Source organism: Lithobates pipiens, unplaced genomic scaffold (assembly GCF_037356315.1).
Source record: "Lithobates pipiens isolate NorthernLeopardFrog02 unplaced genomic scaffold, aLitPip1_a1.2 Scaffold_8, whole genome shotgun sequence".
NCBI classification, from domain to species: domain Eukaryota; kingdom Metazoa; phylum Chordata; class Amphibia; order Anura; family Ranidae; genus Lithobates; species Lithobates pipiens.
Window position 1 is genome coordinate 667,297,745 of NW_027507903.1, and position 16,162 is coordinate 667,313,906.

The window sequence follows — 16,162 nt, forward strand, 5'->3', positions numbered from 1 at the left end:
ATAGGTGTGATAAAGGTGCAGTATACTTATTGTCCTGCCTTTGGTAACTCCGTCCCTGCTAGCATTGTGAACAATAGGCAGTGCCCTCTCACCAGTCCTTGTGTTGCGGCTGTGAGCTCTCGCTGTAGAAAGGTATGGCCCCCTTTGTCTGTCCAGAGAGGAAAAACCTAGCTGAACAGTCTCAAAAAAAGCAGTTCCACTCATTCTCCTTGCCCCAGTGTCTCTTGAGAAATATAGTGCAAAGGGTCCATAAGCGCTATTATATGGCTGCCCTCTCAATCTACAATGGTCCTGGTCTGGAGGTCTTTTTGATCATTTTAACCACACAATTTCGGGATGGTTGGACTACAGTAAGCCTGAAACATTCAGGAATTTTTAAGCACCCAACATTTTAATATATGTGTTTAAATAAATGGATGAACAGATAACCTGGCTCTTTCCTCTCCCTACCCACCTACCATAATTTTTCTCCTTCATTGCCTACAAAGCGGTCTCCCTTCCTAGTTTCCTCTTGTTCCCGCTTGCTCTAGCCCCCTCAATCTCTCTCACATTCACTAATTATAAGTTTGTTACTATAATTGTTGGATTTCAAACTATAAACAGAAGGAACAGTTTAATTAAATAAATGATCCCGCTCATTATAATCGGGGGAAGCGGACTGCAGAGGAGGAGGAGGATTGGGCAGCTAGGTAGCGAGGTGCTGAAAGAGACTCATATTTATTGCCTTCTTAAAATAGACGTTGCCTGCTTAATTTCCTGTTTCTGTTTTCACCCTTCGCTTTTCTTTGTCTTGTCTCCCTCTCAGGATTTCAATGTCTGTCTCGTGGAGGCCCTGCCGTAGCTCAGCACCCTATGTACGGGTCCGCGATGGAACGTAATAGAATGGTGTCTTCTGCACAACCTCTGTCTGTCGGTCTCGTAGCCGCCTCTTCTCCGATGTTCCTCACACCCTCTTCTTTTGTCTTGGCCTAAGTCTTTTCCTGCCTCCTATGACTTGGTACCAACACCACTCTCCAAAAATGTACCCCCTATGTTTAACTTTGCCTCAAAAATACATCACGCTCTCGTTGTAGAGGATTATTGTCCATTTGTTACCCAAATTTTTTTCATTTTTCTTCTAAATTTTATTGCATTTTTATAATACTCCAGCCAACCCCCCCCCCCCCCCTCCCAATCATTTCAAAATGAATGTTTTTGCATAAAATTTTGTGTTCCACCTTTTGACACCAACACTTTTATTTTGAAACCTTTTTGGGAAGTTTCAACTCCTCCTTTTCGGCACCCAGGAAGTCTTAAGAGGTTCCAGGAGACCAATTTTTTTTTCCTCTCATGGCGCCGGATCTTCGAGCCCCCTTCATGCTCTGGCTTCTGGCCGCTTGCCCTGTGTCGGGGCAAAAGGGAGATGAGAAATATCCTGTGGTCAACACAAACTATGGGAAATTGCGTGGCGTGAAGAAAGACTTGAACAATGAGATCCTGGGCCCTGTTGTGCAGTACCTGGGGGTGCCTTTCGCCACCCCGCCCATTGGAGAGCGCAGGTTTCAGCCGCCTGAGGCACCGGCATCTTGGACGGAAGTACGGAACGCCACCACCTTTGCTCCCGTTTGCCCACAAAACTTGCACGGAATGTTACCTGGAATTATGCTGCCTTTATGGTTCACCGAGAATATGGATGTGGTGGCCGGATACGTACAAAACCAGAGCGAGGATTGCCTGTACCTGAACATCTACGTCCCCTTGGAAGATGGTGAGACTGCGTGTTTTTGTGATGTGCGCACTGCTTGTGAACCTGTTGCAATGGGTTGTAGAAGAACTGAGTATCTACACACAGATAGTAAGCTCTCATACATGTTCCAAAGATAGGTACCATACTACAACTACCATTGCATTGGCACCTATAAGGATGACTCCATACAGTAAGATAATGATAATATTGCACAGTGTTATATTAATCACATATATAATTATAATACTCAAAATAGACTGGTAATGATCATAAAACACTTAATATTAACACTGACTGCTTAGTGATATTGAGTATTAATAGGCACACTGTACCAAATGCCAGCACTGCAGTTACATTACCAGCCAGATAAACTTACTGGTAGACGTTGCACTATAATAGGCCCTGTGAAGTATAGCGCTATAATCAGTAAGCAGTGATGAGATCCGTTCCGGTTGGATGGATTTGACATTATAATGCCAGACATAATAATGATTCAGAGCTGGGAATATCGCTGATCGAGCTGACAGGCGATGACTTTCTCTGCCATATAGTTAATAAGGACATCAGTTGACACTTTGAAGACTCGGATTGTGTATAGAAACCCTTGAGTGCACGATACCTCAACCCGTGACTCCTGACTGTTGCACCCTGTAAGGTGGTGATGACGTTACGGCCTTGGTGTCCATCTCTCCTCCAGCATTGAGTATCATATACCCTATGTGTGACACTTATGGGTCTGACCACTGTGGACCGAAGAGTCATTTAGTGTTCCACCTACCATTACCTCCATGTTCACCATCCTCATCATATCCCCACTTTCTGGCCTTCACATCATAGTAAGTTGGATCAAAGCCCGATGTCCCCAGTTTTGAACGTTGTTCGGTTACCATTGACCCAAAAGAAAGTCAAATACAGCTACCAATAGCTGTAGATACCCTATTGGTGTCTCCTGGGTCAATGAACCCACCCAAAGCTGGATCATCAAAAAGGCAACTGGATGTCCAGAGGGTCCAGCCACAACAGGGGGGATAGTGCAATTGGTCAAAGTTGTGTGCCTGCCAAGTAGAATGTACTGTAGGTATTTGTGTCCTGATGGGGCCAATACAATGCTGTCCAAGTACAATCCTTATCAATGTCAGTCAAAATGATAGGTGGGGGGGGCAAAGCTGCTACCTTGCCTAGGGTTCCATTCTGCTGTCTGACTACACTGGTAAACTTTTCTACTACACAGAGGTAAAAGACATTCCCGTTAGGAAACCTATTCACTTAACAATGATTGTCCATTGGCAACTGCCAGCCCGTAGCCAAGTTGATGCCAGTGTGAGAGTGAGGTAAAAGTTGTGAAAAATGAACAGAATCCAGAAGATAGTATGTGGTCACAACTCATATAACAGCAGCAATCACAAGTTGAGTACAGAAGCCCTACAAGTAACCTTATTAAGTATTGCCATAGTACAATTGGTAGATTGTCTCTTGAGCAAAATCCTAGTACACCAAGCAAATGTTATCTTCAGTGCTATCCCAGTACACTGAGTATATTCTTGCCAATACAATGAGTACATTTTTCCCTTAGGCTCTGTCCCAGGACAATGAGTAGATTTTCTCTTAGGCCGCGTACACACGGGCGGACTGTATGGCCTACTTAGTCCGTCGAAACACATTTCAGCGGACAGTCCGCTCGTGTGTGGGCTTCAGCGGACTTTTTCAGCGTGCAGTCTGGCGTACTAAGTATTTCGGAATTTCCGTAATTCTGTCCGTCATACTTTGGTTTCAGCGGACAATCCGCTCGTGAGTAGGCTAGTTCGACGGACTAAGAATGGCGCATGCTCAGAAAGGATTTACACGGCGGAAGGTTGCATTGCTGTGTATTGGACTTCCTATTTCTAGTCCCGTCGTACGTGCTGTACACGTCATCGCGCAAGCTTTCGACGGACTGTTTGTGCATCCGTGTGTGGTCAAGGCCGTTCATTCGAAAGTATGACTGACTGTCAGTCGGATTGTATGACGGACTAAGTAGGCCATACAGTCCGCCCGTGTGTACGCGGCCTTAGGCATTGTCCCAGTACAATGAGTAGATTTTCTCTTAGTCACTGTCCCAGTACACTAAGTAGATTTTCTCTTAGGCACTGTCCCAGTACGCTGAGTAGATTTTCTCTTCGGCGCTGTCCAAGTACAATGTGTAGATTTTCCCTATAGGCACTGTCCCAGTACATTGAGTAAATTTTCTCTTAGGCTCTGTCCCAGTAGAATGAGTAGATTTTCCCCATAGGCACTGTCCCAGTACATTGAATACATTTTCTCTTAGGTGCTATCCCAGTACAATGAGTAGATTTTCCTCATAGGCACTGTCCCAGTACATTGAGTACATTTTCTCTTCGGTGCTGTCCCAGTACAATGAGTCAATTTTACCCTTAAGCGCTGTCCCAATGCATTGAGTCTATTTTCTCTTAGGCTCTGTCCCAGTACAATGAGTAGATTTTCCCCATAGGCACTGTCCCAGTACATTGAGTACATTTTCTCTTAGGCGCTATCCCAGTACAATGAGTCGATTTTCCTCATAGGCACTGTCCCAGTACATTGAGTACATTTTCTCTTCGGTGCTGTCCCAGTACAATGAGTCAATTTTTCCCTTAAGCACTGTCCCAATGCATTAAGTCAATTTTCTCTTAAGCGATGTCCCAGTACACTGAGTAGATTTTCTCTTCGGTGCTGTCCCAGTACATTGAGTAGATTTTCCCCTTAGGCACTGTCCTAGTACACTGAGTAGATTTTCCCCTTAGGCTCTGTCCCAGTACAATAAGTAGATTTTCTCTTAAGCACTGTCCCAGTACACTGCATAGATTTTCCCTTAGACGCTGTCCCAGTACATTGAGTCGATTTTCTCTTAAGTACTGTCCCAGTACACTGCATAGATTTTCCCTTAGGCGCTGTCCCAGTACATTGAGTAGATTTTCCCTTAGGTGTTGTCCTAGTACAATGAGTCAATTTTTCCCTTAGGCGCTGTCCCAGTACCATAAGTAGATTCTCCCTTAGGCACTGTCCCAGTACAATAAGTAGATTTTCTCTTAAGCACTGTCCCAGTACACTGAGTAGATTTTCCCTTAGGCGCTGTCCCAGTACATTGAGTAGATGTTTCTCTTCGGTACTGTCCCAGTACAATGAGTAGATTTTACCCATGGGCACTGTCCCAGTACATTGAGTAAATTTTCTCTTAGGCGCTATCCCAGTACAATGAGTAGATTTTCCTCATAGGCACTGTCCCAGTACATTGAGTACATTTTCTCTTCGGTGCTGTCCCAGTACAATGAGTCAATTTTCCCCTTAAGTGCTGTCCCAATGCATTGAGTCAATTTTCTCTTAGGTGCTGTCCCAGTACATTGAGTAGATTTTCCCCTTAGGCACTGTCCTAGTACACTGAGTAGATTTTCCCCTTAGGCTCTGTCCCAGTACAATGAGTCAATTTTTCCCTTAGGCACTGTCCCAGTACAATAAGTAGATTTTCTCTTAAGCACTGTCCCAGTACACTGCATAGATTTTCCCTTAGGCGCTGTCCCAGTACATTGAGTAGATTTTCCCTTAGGTGCTGTCCTAGTACAATGAGTCAATTTTTCCCTTAGGTGCTGTCCCAGTACCATAAGTAGATTTTTTTTTAAGCACTGTCCCAGTACACTGAGTAGATTTTCCTCTTCATTACTGGCCCAGTACAATGAGTAGATTTTCCCCATAGGCACTGTTTCAGTACATTGAGTAGATTTTCCCCATAGGTGCTGTCCCAGTACACAGAGTACATTTTATTTTAGGCGCTGTCCCAGTACAATGAGTAGATTTTGCCCATAGGCGCTGTCCCGGTACACTGAGTAGATTTTCTCTTCGGTGCTGTCCCAGTACACTGAGTAGATTTTTCCTTAGGCTCTGTCTCAGTACAATGAGTAGATTTTTCCCTTAGGCGCTGTCCCAGTACATTGAGTACATTTTCTCTTTGGTGCTGTCCCAGTTCAATGGGTCATTTTTCCCTTATGTCCCGTACACATGACCGGACTTTTCAACAGCAAAGGTCAGACGGAACAAATCCGTCGGATAGTTCGATCGTGTGTGGGCTCCATCGGACCTTTGCTGTCCAAAAATCTGACGGACTTTAGAAATAGAACATGTTTCAAATTTTTTGGCCGGAACTCCGCCGGACCCAGTTCCTATCGAGAAATCCGTTCATGTGTATGCTAGTCCGACGGACAAAAACCGACGCAAGGGCAGCTATTGGCTACTGGCTATGAACCTCCTTATTCTAGTCCGGTCGTACGTCATCACGTTCGGATCCATCTGACTTTGGTGTGATTGTGTGTGGCAAAGTCCATTAGTTCGGAAGTCCGTTGGAACTCAGCTGAAAGTCCGTCGGGAAGACCGTCGGACCTAGTCCGTCGAAAAGTCCGGTCGTGTGTTCGCGGCATTAGGCACTGTCCAAGTACATTGAGTAGATTTTCCCCTTAGTCGCTGTCCCAGTACACTGAGTAGACTTTTTCTTCGGTGCTGTCCCAGTACAATGAGTCAATTTTTCCCTTAGGCACTGTCCCAGTACATTGAGTCCATTTTCTCGTAGGCGCTGTCCCAGTACACTGAGTAGATTTTCCCTTAGGTGCTGTCCTAGTACAATGAGTCAATTTTTCCTTTGGGCACTGTCCCAGTATGCTGAGAAGATTTTCCCCTTAGTCCCTGTCCCAGTACACTGAGTAGATTTTTTCTTAGGTGCTGTCCCAGTGCAATGAGTCAATTTTTCCCTTAGGCACTGTCCCAGTACATTGAGTCAATTTTCTCCTAGGCGCTGTCCCAGTACGCTGAGAAGATTTTCCCCTTAGTCGCTGTCCCAGTACACTGAGTAGATTTTTTCTTCGGTGCTGTCCCAGTGCAATGAGTCAATTTTTCCCTTAGGCACTGTCCCAGTACATTGAGTCAATTTTCTCCTAGGCGCTGTCCCAGTACGCTGAGAAGATTTTCCCCTTAGTCGCTGTCCCAGTACACTGAGTAGATTTTTTCTTCGGTGCTGTCCCAGTACAATGAGTCAATTTTTCCCTTAGGCACTGTCCCAGTACATTGAGTCAATTTTCTCTTAAGCGCTGTCCCAGTACATTGAGTAGATTTTCCCCTTAGTCGCTGTCCCAGTACACTGAGTAGATTTTTTCTTCGGTGCTGTCCCAGTACATTGAGTCAATTTTCTCTTAGTCGCTGTCCCAGTACACTGAGTAGATTTTTTCTTCGGTGCTGTCCCAGTACAATGAGTCAATTTTTCCCTTAGGCACTGTCCCAGTACATTGAGTCAATTTTCTCTTAGGCGCTGTCCCAGTACACTGAGTAGATTTTCCCTTAGGTGCTGTCCTAGTACAATGAGTCAATTTTTCCTTTGGGCACTGTCCCAGTACGCTGAGTAGATTTTCCCTTAGGTGCTGTCCTAGTACACTGAGTAGATTTTCCGTTTAGGCACTGTCCTAGTACACTGAGTAGATTTTCCCTAAGGTGCTGTCCCAGTACACTGAGTAGATTTTCCCTTAGGTGCTGTCCCAGTACAATGAGTAGATTTTCTCTTGGTGCTGTCCCAATACAATGAGTACATTTTTCCCTTAGGCACTGTTCCAGTAAACTGAATAGATTTTCCCGTAGGTGCTGTCCCAGTACACTGAGTAGATTTTCCCCTTAGGCACCGTCCTAGTAAATTTTCTCTTCGGTGCTGTCCCAGTACAATAGGTAAATTTTACCCTTAGGCACTGTCCCAGTGCACTGAGTAGATTTTCTCTTAGGCGCTGTCTCAGTACACTGAGTAGATTTTCTCCTAGACCCTAATCCAGCAGAACGTCTCTTAGGCGTTGTCCCACGGCACTAAGTATACACTTTCTCTAAGTAAATTGCCTAGAAACCGCAGACCAGGCCAATAGATTATGAGACCAGGAGAAAACCCTTTGTACTCATTTATGCTTTGGCCACCACCTCATTTGTCAGAGAACTCCACTCTTCTGTCCTTTACAGTCAGTATCTTAACTCTCTGTGAAGTGGCTCCACATTCCCTCCTGCTACTCTAATCTTTTTGCCGTCAGGTTATACAGAGTATTATTCAGGTTTGCATTATTTATACTGTAGTTCACCAATTATAAATACATTCATTTTATCCAAATGTGTTTAGGAAAATTCTACTGCTGCCTAGGCTAATCCTTGGGGAACCAGACAATCATCCCTCTGAGATTTTTTGGTTTCTTTGGGTTGTCTGCTATTGCTATAGTTCTGGGTTAGAGTGAAGATCCCATTGTGCACTAGTAGTAAACAGTGCCAGGACAAGGCCATCTAGAACCTAGGGCGAACATGCCAAACAGCAGAAATCCCCCCTCCCCCAACAAAAAAATTGTGCTAATCTGCATGCTTGCTAAGCATAAATTCCCCATCTTCTCAGTACAAATCCACCCCCTGCTGAAATCCCCTCTCCCAGCACAGATTTTTGCCCCCCCCATCCCCCAAATCCCCTCAGCACAAGTGCCCCTCCCTCCCCCCCAAAAAATTACCCCTTCTAGCACAAATCCTCTACCCCTCAAATTTCCCCTCTGAGTACACATCCTCTCTGCCACTCCAAATTCCCAGGCCCCAGCACAAATCGCCCCCCCCCCCTCCCCCAAATTCGCCTTACTAGCAAAAAATAGTTTTCCCTCGTACAACAATTCCCCTCTACCATATGCCCTCTTCTACAACAACCCCCCTCCCCCACCAATTCCCCCCGCACCAGCACAAACCACCCCCCAAAATTTGCCTTAATAGCACAAATCTCCCCCCCCCCCCCCAAAAAAAAATTGTTTTCCCTCGTACCACAATTCCCCGCCCCCTCTACCATATCCCTTCTTCTACAAACCCCCCCCCCCCCACCAAATCCCTGCTCCTAGCACAAATCCTCTTCCCCCATCCGCCCTCCCAACACAAATCCTCCTAAATCAACACTCCTATCACCCCAACCCCCAAATTTCCCCTCCTAGGACAATTCCTACAGCCTTCCACCCCCCCCCCCCCCAAATACCCCCTGCCCACCCCTTATCCCAGCCCTGGTACTGAATAAAACCTACATTTTATAAAATGGTTGTTGAGGTTTAAGCTGGGGATACACATACCAAAATTTGCCCGGTTCAGCAGGACTGAACTTCCTCCCTACACTATGTGCAGTTCCTGAACACCTTGATATTTTACCCAACAGCCTCATAGCGACTGTTTTTTTTTTTATTTCTCAAACCGCTTGTCCTTGACGATATCCAAGGATTTGCTGCTTTAGGGTTATCGCCACCATCCCAAAAAATCTTAGGATTCCTGCAAGCATTATCTGATTGTCAGCCTTTCTTTCCGGTTTTGGTCACCATGATTTGTGGATTGGTTGTCTTACGGTAGGCCTAGTCACCATTGCAGCAGGATCCCTTTGCTTTGAGGGTCATTTTGTCTCACTCGCCAGTCCTCCTCTATGGATGTGATGGAAATCTAAGGATTTTAGTGCTACCCCCAAAGGGGCCGCCGGCAATACTTGTTTTGTTTCCTCTAAAAGTACAAAGGCTGCCTACCACACCGCCAGCACCAGTCCATTCACACCAGCTCCAATACTACAGTCTAGGCCAGCCTTTCTCAACCTTTTCAACATAGAGGAACCCTTGAAATAGGTCTCTGGTCTCGGGGAACCCCTTCTAAAAATTTAGAAATTTTCAACTCATGCTACATTAATGTGATGGTCAGTGGGAAGAATGGTCCTTACACTTGTGGTCATTGGGAAGAATTACCTCCTTACAGATAGCTAAAAAGATCAACGGTGTGAGTGGGAACTTATCTGAGAGGCAGAAATTGCCCAATGCTGAAGGAACCCCTACAACCTCTGGAGGAACCCTTGGGTTCCACGGAACCCTGGTTGAGAATCACTGGTCTAGGCGATCTCTTTTTATGATCTATTGCTTTAAGAAACTTTAACAGGAGAGGGTTTAGGGCATGGGATACTCCAAATCGATTAGCACATAGCAGCTAGAAGACAATCTTCTCCTTAAGTAATTGTGAAGAGCAGTCTAAGGCCTCACAGCTGGGGACCATAAGGTATGTTTCTGAGCAGTCTAAGGCCTCACAACGGGGCACCATGTGGCAAGTTTCTTTGGTATCTGGTTACCTTGCACCTATGCACAACTACCCTTAGCCAATGTGATCTCCAGAACCTTGCACAGTCGCAGGGGTCAATTTAGCGTCTTTACTCATAAGTCCACCAGGATAGCTGCCACCTTCCAGCTTCCTCCATATATGGTCCAGTGAGTGGAACAGTCCTTCTCCAGACCAGAAACCTTGTGGTGAGGTCCTGCTACAAAATGTACCTAGCATCCAACACTTGGTAAGTGCTACAGTGAATGAACTGTTGCTTTTTCAAGAAAGACCGTCGGGCGCTTGGCCTTGCTTCAATGGAAAAGTGGGAAATTGACCAAGCTGAGTTCATGAATGTCCAATGCATGCTGTATTTTCATTAACATGCAATAATTATTTTTTTTAATCAAACATGAAGTCTTTAATTCAAAGCATTACTAAACAGATCAGATGAATTTACTGGATTCTTGTTACTTTAAATAATTGATTAAAAAAAAGATGTGGGCTGTAAAAGTCAATGCACAAAGATCATCACATGGGTTAGCTTTAAGCCCCTGTACACACGGTCGGAGATTTCGACAACCAAATCCGTCGGATTTTGCCCGTCGGATCTTGTCCGAAACTATTGCATACACACGGTTGGACTAAGTTGTCGAAAAATCCGATCATTCAGAACGTGATGACGTAATTTCATTACGATGGGACTATATTCAGGCTAGTAGCCAAAAGCTTTGATGTAGGAATTTGATCTGAGCATGCGTGGCACTTGGTCCGATCAAAATTCTCTACAGATGATCGGAGTATGTCAGATCGAACCAGTTGGTCGGGAAATATTTCCAACATGTTGGAAAATTGGGTCCGACGGATATTCCGACGGAATCAGTCCGATGCATACCACACACAGTCGGATTATCCGACGACACGGTCCGATAGGACACATTCCGACGGATTCTCCGACCGTGTGTACAAGGGCTAAAACTCTTCTCTGGGCATCAAACATCCCCCCTCTTCCAAACGAATTGCTGAGTTTGTTCCTAAAATTGTAAGCTAAAAGCCCAAAATGTTTGCTGAAATCCATGTCCATGTGAGGTGCCGATTCTTCTATCGTCTTCCCTGCAGAGGAGGAGGGTTCTTCTTTGGGTGTCTTCTTGGGTGATGTGGACATTTCCTAGTATCTGTCCAGCAGACATAGATGTTCTGATGCTCTTTTTGTTGTGAAACCTCTAGGTGTTGGGTTTGACCACTTGACCTCTGGAAGGTTTTACCCACTTCATAACTAGGGCATTTTTTGCTATTCAACACTGCGCTACATTTTTCAAACTAGTTAGTTCCTAAAACAGTAAGCTAAAAGCCCAAAATGTTTACCGAAATCCATGTCCATGTGAGGTGCCGATTCTTCTATCTTCTTCACCGCAGAGGAGGAGGGTTCTTATTTGGGTGTCCATGTGTCTTCTTGGGTGATGTGGACATTTCCTGGTATCTGTCCAGCAGACATGGATGTTCTGATGTTGTTTTTGTTGTGAAACCCCTAGGTCAGTGATAGTGAACCTTGGCACCCCAGAGTTTTTGGAACCTCTACATTTCCCATGATGCTCTACTACACTGCAGAGTGCACAAGCATGTGTCTTCTTGGGTGATGTGGACGTTTCCTAGTATCAGTCCAGCAAACAGCGTGGATGTTCTGATGTTGTTTTTGTTGTGAAACCCCTAGGTCAGTGATGGCGAACCTTGGCACCCCAGATGTAATTAGAAACACATTTCCCATGATGCTCAACTACATTGCAGAGGGCATGAGCATCATGGTAAATGTAGTTCCAAAACATCTAGTGTGCCAAGGTTCACCATCACTGATGTAGTTGTTGGGTTTAACCACTTGACCTCTGGAAGGTTTTACCCCCTTCATGACTAGGGAATTTTTTGCTATTCAGTACTGCGCTACTTCTTTGAAATGAGTTACTAAGTTAGTTACTAAAATTATAAGCTAAAAGTCCAAAATGTTTACCCAAATTGATGTCCATGTGAGGTGCCGATTCTTCTATCTTCTTCACCGCAGAGGAGGATGGTTCTTATTTGGGTGTCCATCTGTCTTCTTGGGTTATGTGGACATTTCCTAGTATCTGTCCAGCAGACATGGATGTTCTGATGTTCTTTTTGTTGTGAAACCCCTAGGTCAGTGATGGTGAACCTTGGCACCCCAGAGGTTTTGGAACCTCTTCATTTCCCATGATGCTCAACTACACTGCAGAGTGCACGAGCATGTAGTTCCAAAACATCTGGGGTGCCAAGGTTCACCATCACTGAGGTAGGTGTTGGGTTTAACCACTTGACCTCCATCATGACCCCCCATCATGACCAGAGCATTTTTTTGGCACCCCAGATGTTTTGGAAACACATATCCCATGATGCTCCACTACACTGCAGAGGGCATGAGTATCATCATGACCCCCCATCATGACCCCCCATCATGACCAGATCATTTTTTGCTATTCAGCACGGCGCTACTTTACCTGGCTAGTGCTTGGCCATGCAACGCTATATAGTTTATATCATTTTTGTTCACACAACTAGAGCTCTCTTTTGGTTCGATCAATACCAGATTTTTATTTTTTTGTGATGTAAATGAAAAAAAAAAGACCAAAAATTTGGGGGAACAAAAAACCCCAATATTTTAGCACTTTCTGCAATAAAACAGATCCAAAATAATAATAATAATAATAATAATAATAATAATAATTTCTTCATAAATTTAGGCCAAAATTTATTCTGATACATGTCTTTGGTAAAAAAAAAAAAAAAATCCTAATAAGTGTATAATAATTTGTCTACTATCTGCTTGGAAATTTCAAAAAGTTCTCGTGTGCCATCTTTTGCACCTTAAATTTTTTTCATTAAAAACCTATTGAAAATGAAAGTTATAGCGTCTATAAACTATGGAATACATACTGGAATTTAAACAACCATGACACTATACTACTGGTAATGGCGGAGAGTCCGTCGTTTATTGTTTTTATTATTTTAGTTTGTTATTTTTTACAATCATTTTTTCATAATTTTATTTTATTTTTATTTTTTTATTTACAATGTGTTAAGAGCCCCATTGAGGGGCATTGGTGAAATAGCAGAGAAAGGGATTGAGGACAAAGATTCCCCAGTCCCTTTTTCTATAGTCTCAGCTGCCATGGGCATTCAGCAGGGGGAACCTGCATTGCACAGGTTGATTAGGGTGTGCCCAGGAACATCCGGCGCACCCTGTGCGCACGCCTATGTTAGTGACACGAATGCGGTGATCGATATTAATACCACTGACGCTGCTTCCTTCCAGGGCGGCAGCTTCCCCTGCACCACAGTGGTCGTGCGTCTCCTCCCTCCTACTCGGCCAAATAGGATCGCTTCTCCTTTTTTGGCCATTCTGGAAAACGGGTCTCGAGACCCGCTTCCTGATTGGCCTGGTATCTCAAGTATTTATTCACTAATGTCACACAATAGACATGTGCAGAACGAAAAAATTTGTTTTGTTTCGATTCCTTATTTACAAAAATTTGTTTAGTTAAATTCATTTCATTCGTTTCATCCATTTTTGGGATTCGTTTTGTTTATTCGTTTTCAAAACCGATTCGAATTTTTTCGAAATAGAAATAGAATCAATTTGAATTTGAATAGAATAGAAAAGAATAGAGTATAATAGAATAGAAAATAACACAATAGTATAGAAAAAAAAACAACAGAATAGAATGAATATAACCTTCTTCCTATTCTAATCTATTCTTTTCTATTCTATTCAAATTCAAATGGATTCTATTTAAATTTGGGGAAATGGTTATATTCTTTCTATTCTATTTTCTTTATTTTATTATTTTCTATTCTATTATAGTCGATTCTATTGTATTTTTTTTTTCTATTCTATTCTTCTCTATTCTGTTCTTTTCTTATGTATTTGAATTCAAATTTATTCTATTTGAAATTCGAATTTCAGAAGATGGTTATATTTTCTATGTTATTATATTCTATTCTGTTAGTTACTATTATATTCTAGTGTAGTCTGTTCTTTTATCTGCTATTCCATTTTGTTATGTTAGGAAATTGGAAAAGTATTCGAAATTCTAAAACCATTTAAATTTGAAAACTACTCAAATTCGAATACTTTTCGAATTTGAAAACTATCCAGATTCGAAAAAAAGTATTCGAAAGCGATTTGAATTTGAATTTCGGCAAATTGGTAGTGTGGCGTGTCACTCTGACGCACCGCATCTCCAATCTAGGTAAAGAGCCTATGACTGAGGCTCTTTACCACATGATCAGCTATATCCAATCACAGCTGATCACAGTGTAAAAAGGAGAAGTCGTGTATCGGCTTTTCCTCTACTCACACTGATGGGCACGAGTAGAGGAGGGTAGACATATGCAGAACGAAAAAATTTGTTTTGTTTTGTTGTTTAAATAAATTTGTTTAGTTGAATTTGTTTTAATTTGTTTTCTAAATTAGTTTTGTTTATTCGTTTTCAAATCGATTCGATTTTTTCTAATTCGAATTGATTCGAAGCGTTTTCAAATCAATTTCGACCAGAGCAAGTTTTCAAATTCGAATAGTTTTAGAATTTTCGAAGATAAAAAATAGAATAGAAAATAAAGGAATCGAATGGAAAACATAATAATTTTTTTTTTCTATTCTATTCCTTTATTTTCTATTATATTTTATTCTCTTTGGAAATTGGAAAAGTTTTCTAATTCAAATATGAAAACTATCCGTTTTCGAAAAATATTGAAAAAGATTTGAATTCAAATTTCGTCTGAATATTTTTTTTCGTTATTTTGCATTCTTTTAACCACTTGGGATCCGCGCTATTGCAAAATGACGGCAACAGCGCGGACCCACATTTCCGGGACTACGTCTATTGACGTCGTCCCGGATACGAGCAGCCTGCGCGCCCCCTGAGGGGCGCGCGCAGCGCGCTCTGTGATCGGCGAGTCCGTGAGACTCGCCTGATCACCGATCCGTGTAAGGGGTCGATCCCGACCCCTTATCACGTGATCAGCTGTCAGCCAATGACAGCTGATCATGTGATAAAACGGAGCCGGTAATCGGCTAGTATTCCTCCTCGCGCTGACAGCGCGAGGAGAAAAAAAAAAAGCCGATCGCCGGCGGCCGTGTTCGGGACATCAGTCCCGATCACGGCCAGCAATTTAAGCGGACACCTGCCCCCTGCCAGTGCCCACCTGCCACCCGCAGTGCCATCCTGAAATAAAGTAAGTGCCCCCCTGTCAGTGCCACCCAGCAGTGCCCATAGTGCCCACAGTGCCACCCAGCAGTGCCCACAGTGCCACCCAGCAGTGCCCACAGTGCCACCCAGCAGTGCCACCCAGCAGTGCCACCCAGCAGTGCCACCCAAAATCTGCCTCAAAGGTGCTGCACCCCAGTGCCGCCCATCAGTGCCCAGCAGTGCCGCCCATCAGTGCCCAGCAGTGCCGCCCATCAGTGCCCAGCAGTGCCACCTATCAGAGCCACCTATCAGTGCCACCTATCAGTGCCCATCAGTCCCATCTATCTGTGGTACCTATCAGTGCCCATCCGTGCCACCCATCCGTGCCACTTATCCGTGCCACCCATCTGTGCCATCTTATCTGTGCCCATCTTTGCCCATCAGTGCCGCCTTATCTGTGCCCATCGGTGCCGCCTTATCTGTGCCTATTAGTGCCGCCTTAACTATGCCTATCAGTGCCCACCAGTGCAGCCTATCAGTGCCCACCAATGCAGCCCATCAGTGCCCACCAATGCAGCCCATCAGTGCCCACCAATGCAGCCTATCAGTGCCGCCTAATCAGCGCACTTCAATGAAGGAGAAAAATGACCCGTTTGCAAAATTTTATAACAAACTATTAAAACATGATTTTTTTTTTTTTTTTGCATCTTTTTTTGTTTGTTTAGCAAAAAATAAAACTCCGAGCTGTAACTAAATACCACCAAAAGAAAGCTCTATTTGTGGGAAAAAAATGATAAAAATTTCATTTGGGTACAGTGTTGTATGACCGCGCAATTGTCACTCAAAGTGCATCAGCGCTGAAAGCTGAAAATTGGTCTGGGACTGAGGGGGGTTTAAGTGCCCAGTAAGCAAGTGGTTAAATTTGGTACTATTCTAATTCATCTGAAACAAAAAAATGAAAATTAATCCGAATTTTCATTTGGAACTAAACAAACCGCACATGTCTAGAGGATAGGCAATCGGCTGCTTTCCTAACAGGGGGGTCTGCACTGATTGATTATCAGTGCAGACCCCCCCAGGATGCCCACCCAGGACCACCAGGGGTGCCCACCTA

General features: G+C 43.8%; 1 protein-coding gene across 2 annotated transcripts in view; it reads left to right on the forward strand.

Moving 5' to 3' along the window:
* Positions 1-16,162, forward strand: part of LOC143961905 (neuroligin-2-like) — a 361,300-nt gene that overhangs the window by 64,463 nt on the left and 280,675 nt on the right. For both annotated transcript variants that reach the window (XM_077471237.1, XM_077471238.1), the window contains exon 2: positions 806-1,747. In XM_077471237.1, the coding sequence (XP_077327363.1) occupies positions 1,330-1,747 (418 nt within the window). In that variant the 5' untranslated portion in view covers positions 806-1,329. The remainder of the gene's footprint in view (positions 1-805; positions 1,748-16,162) is intronic.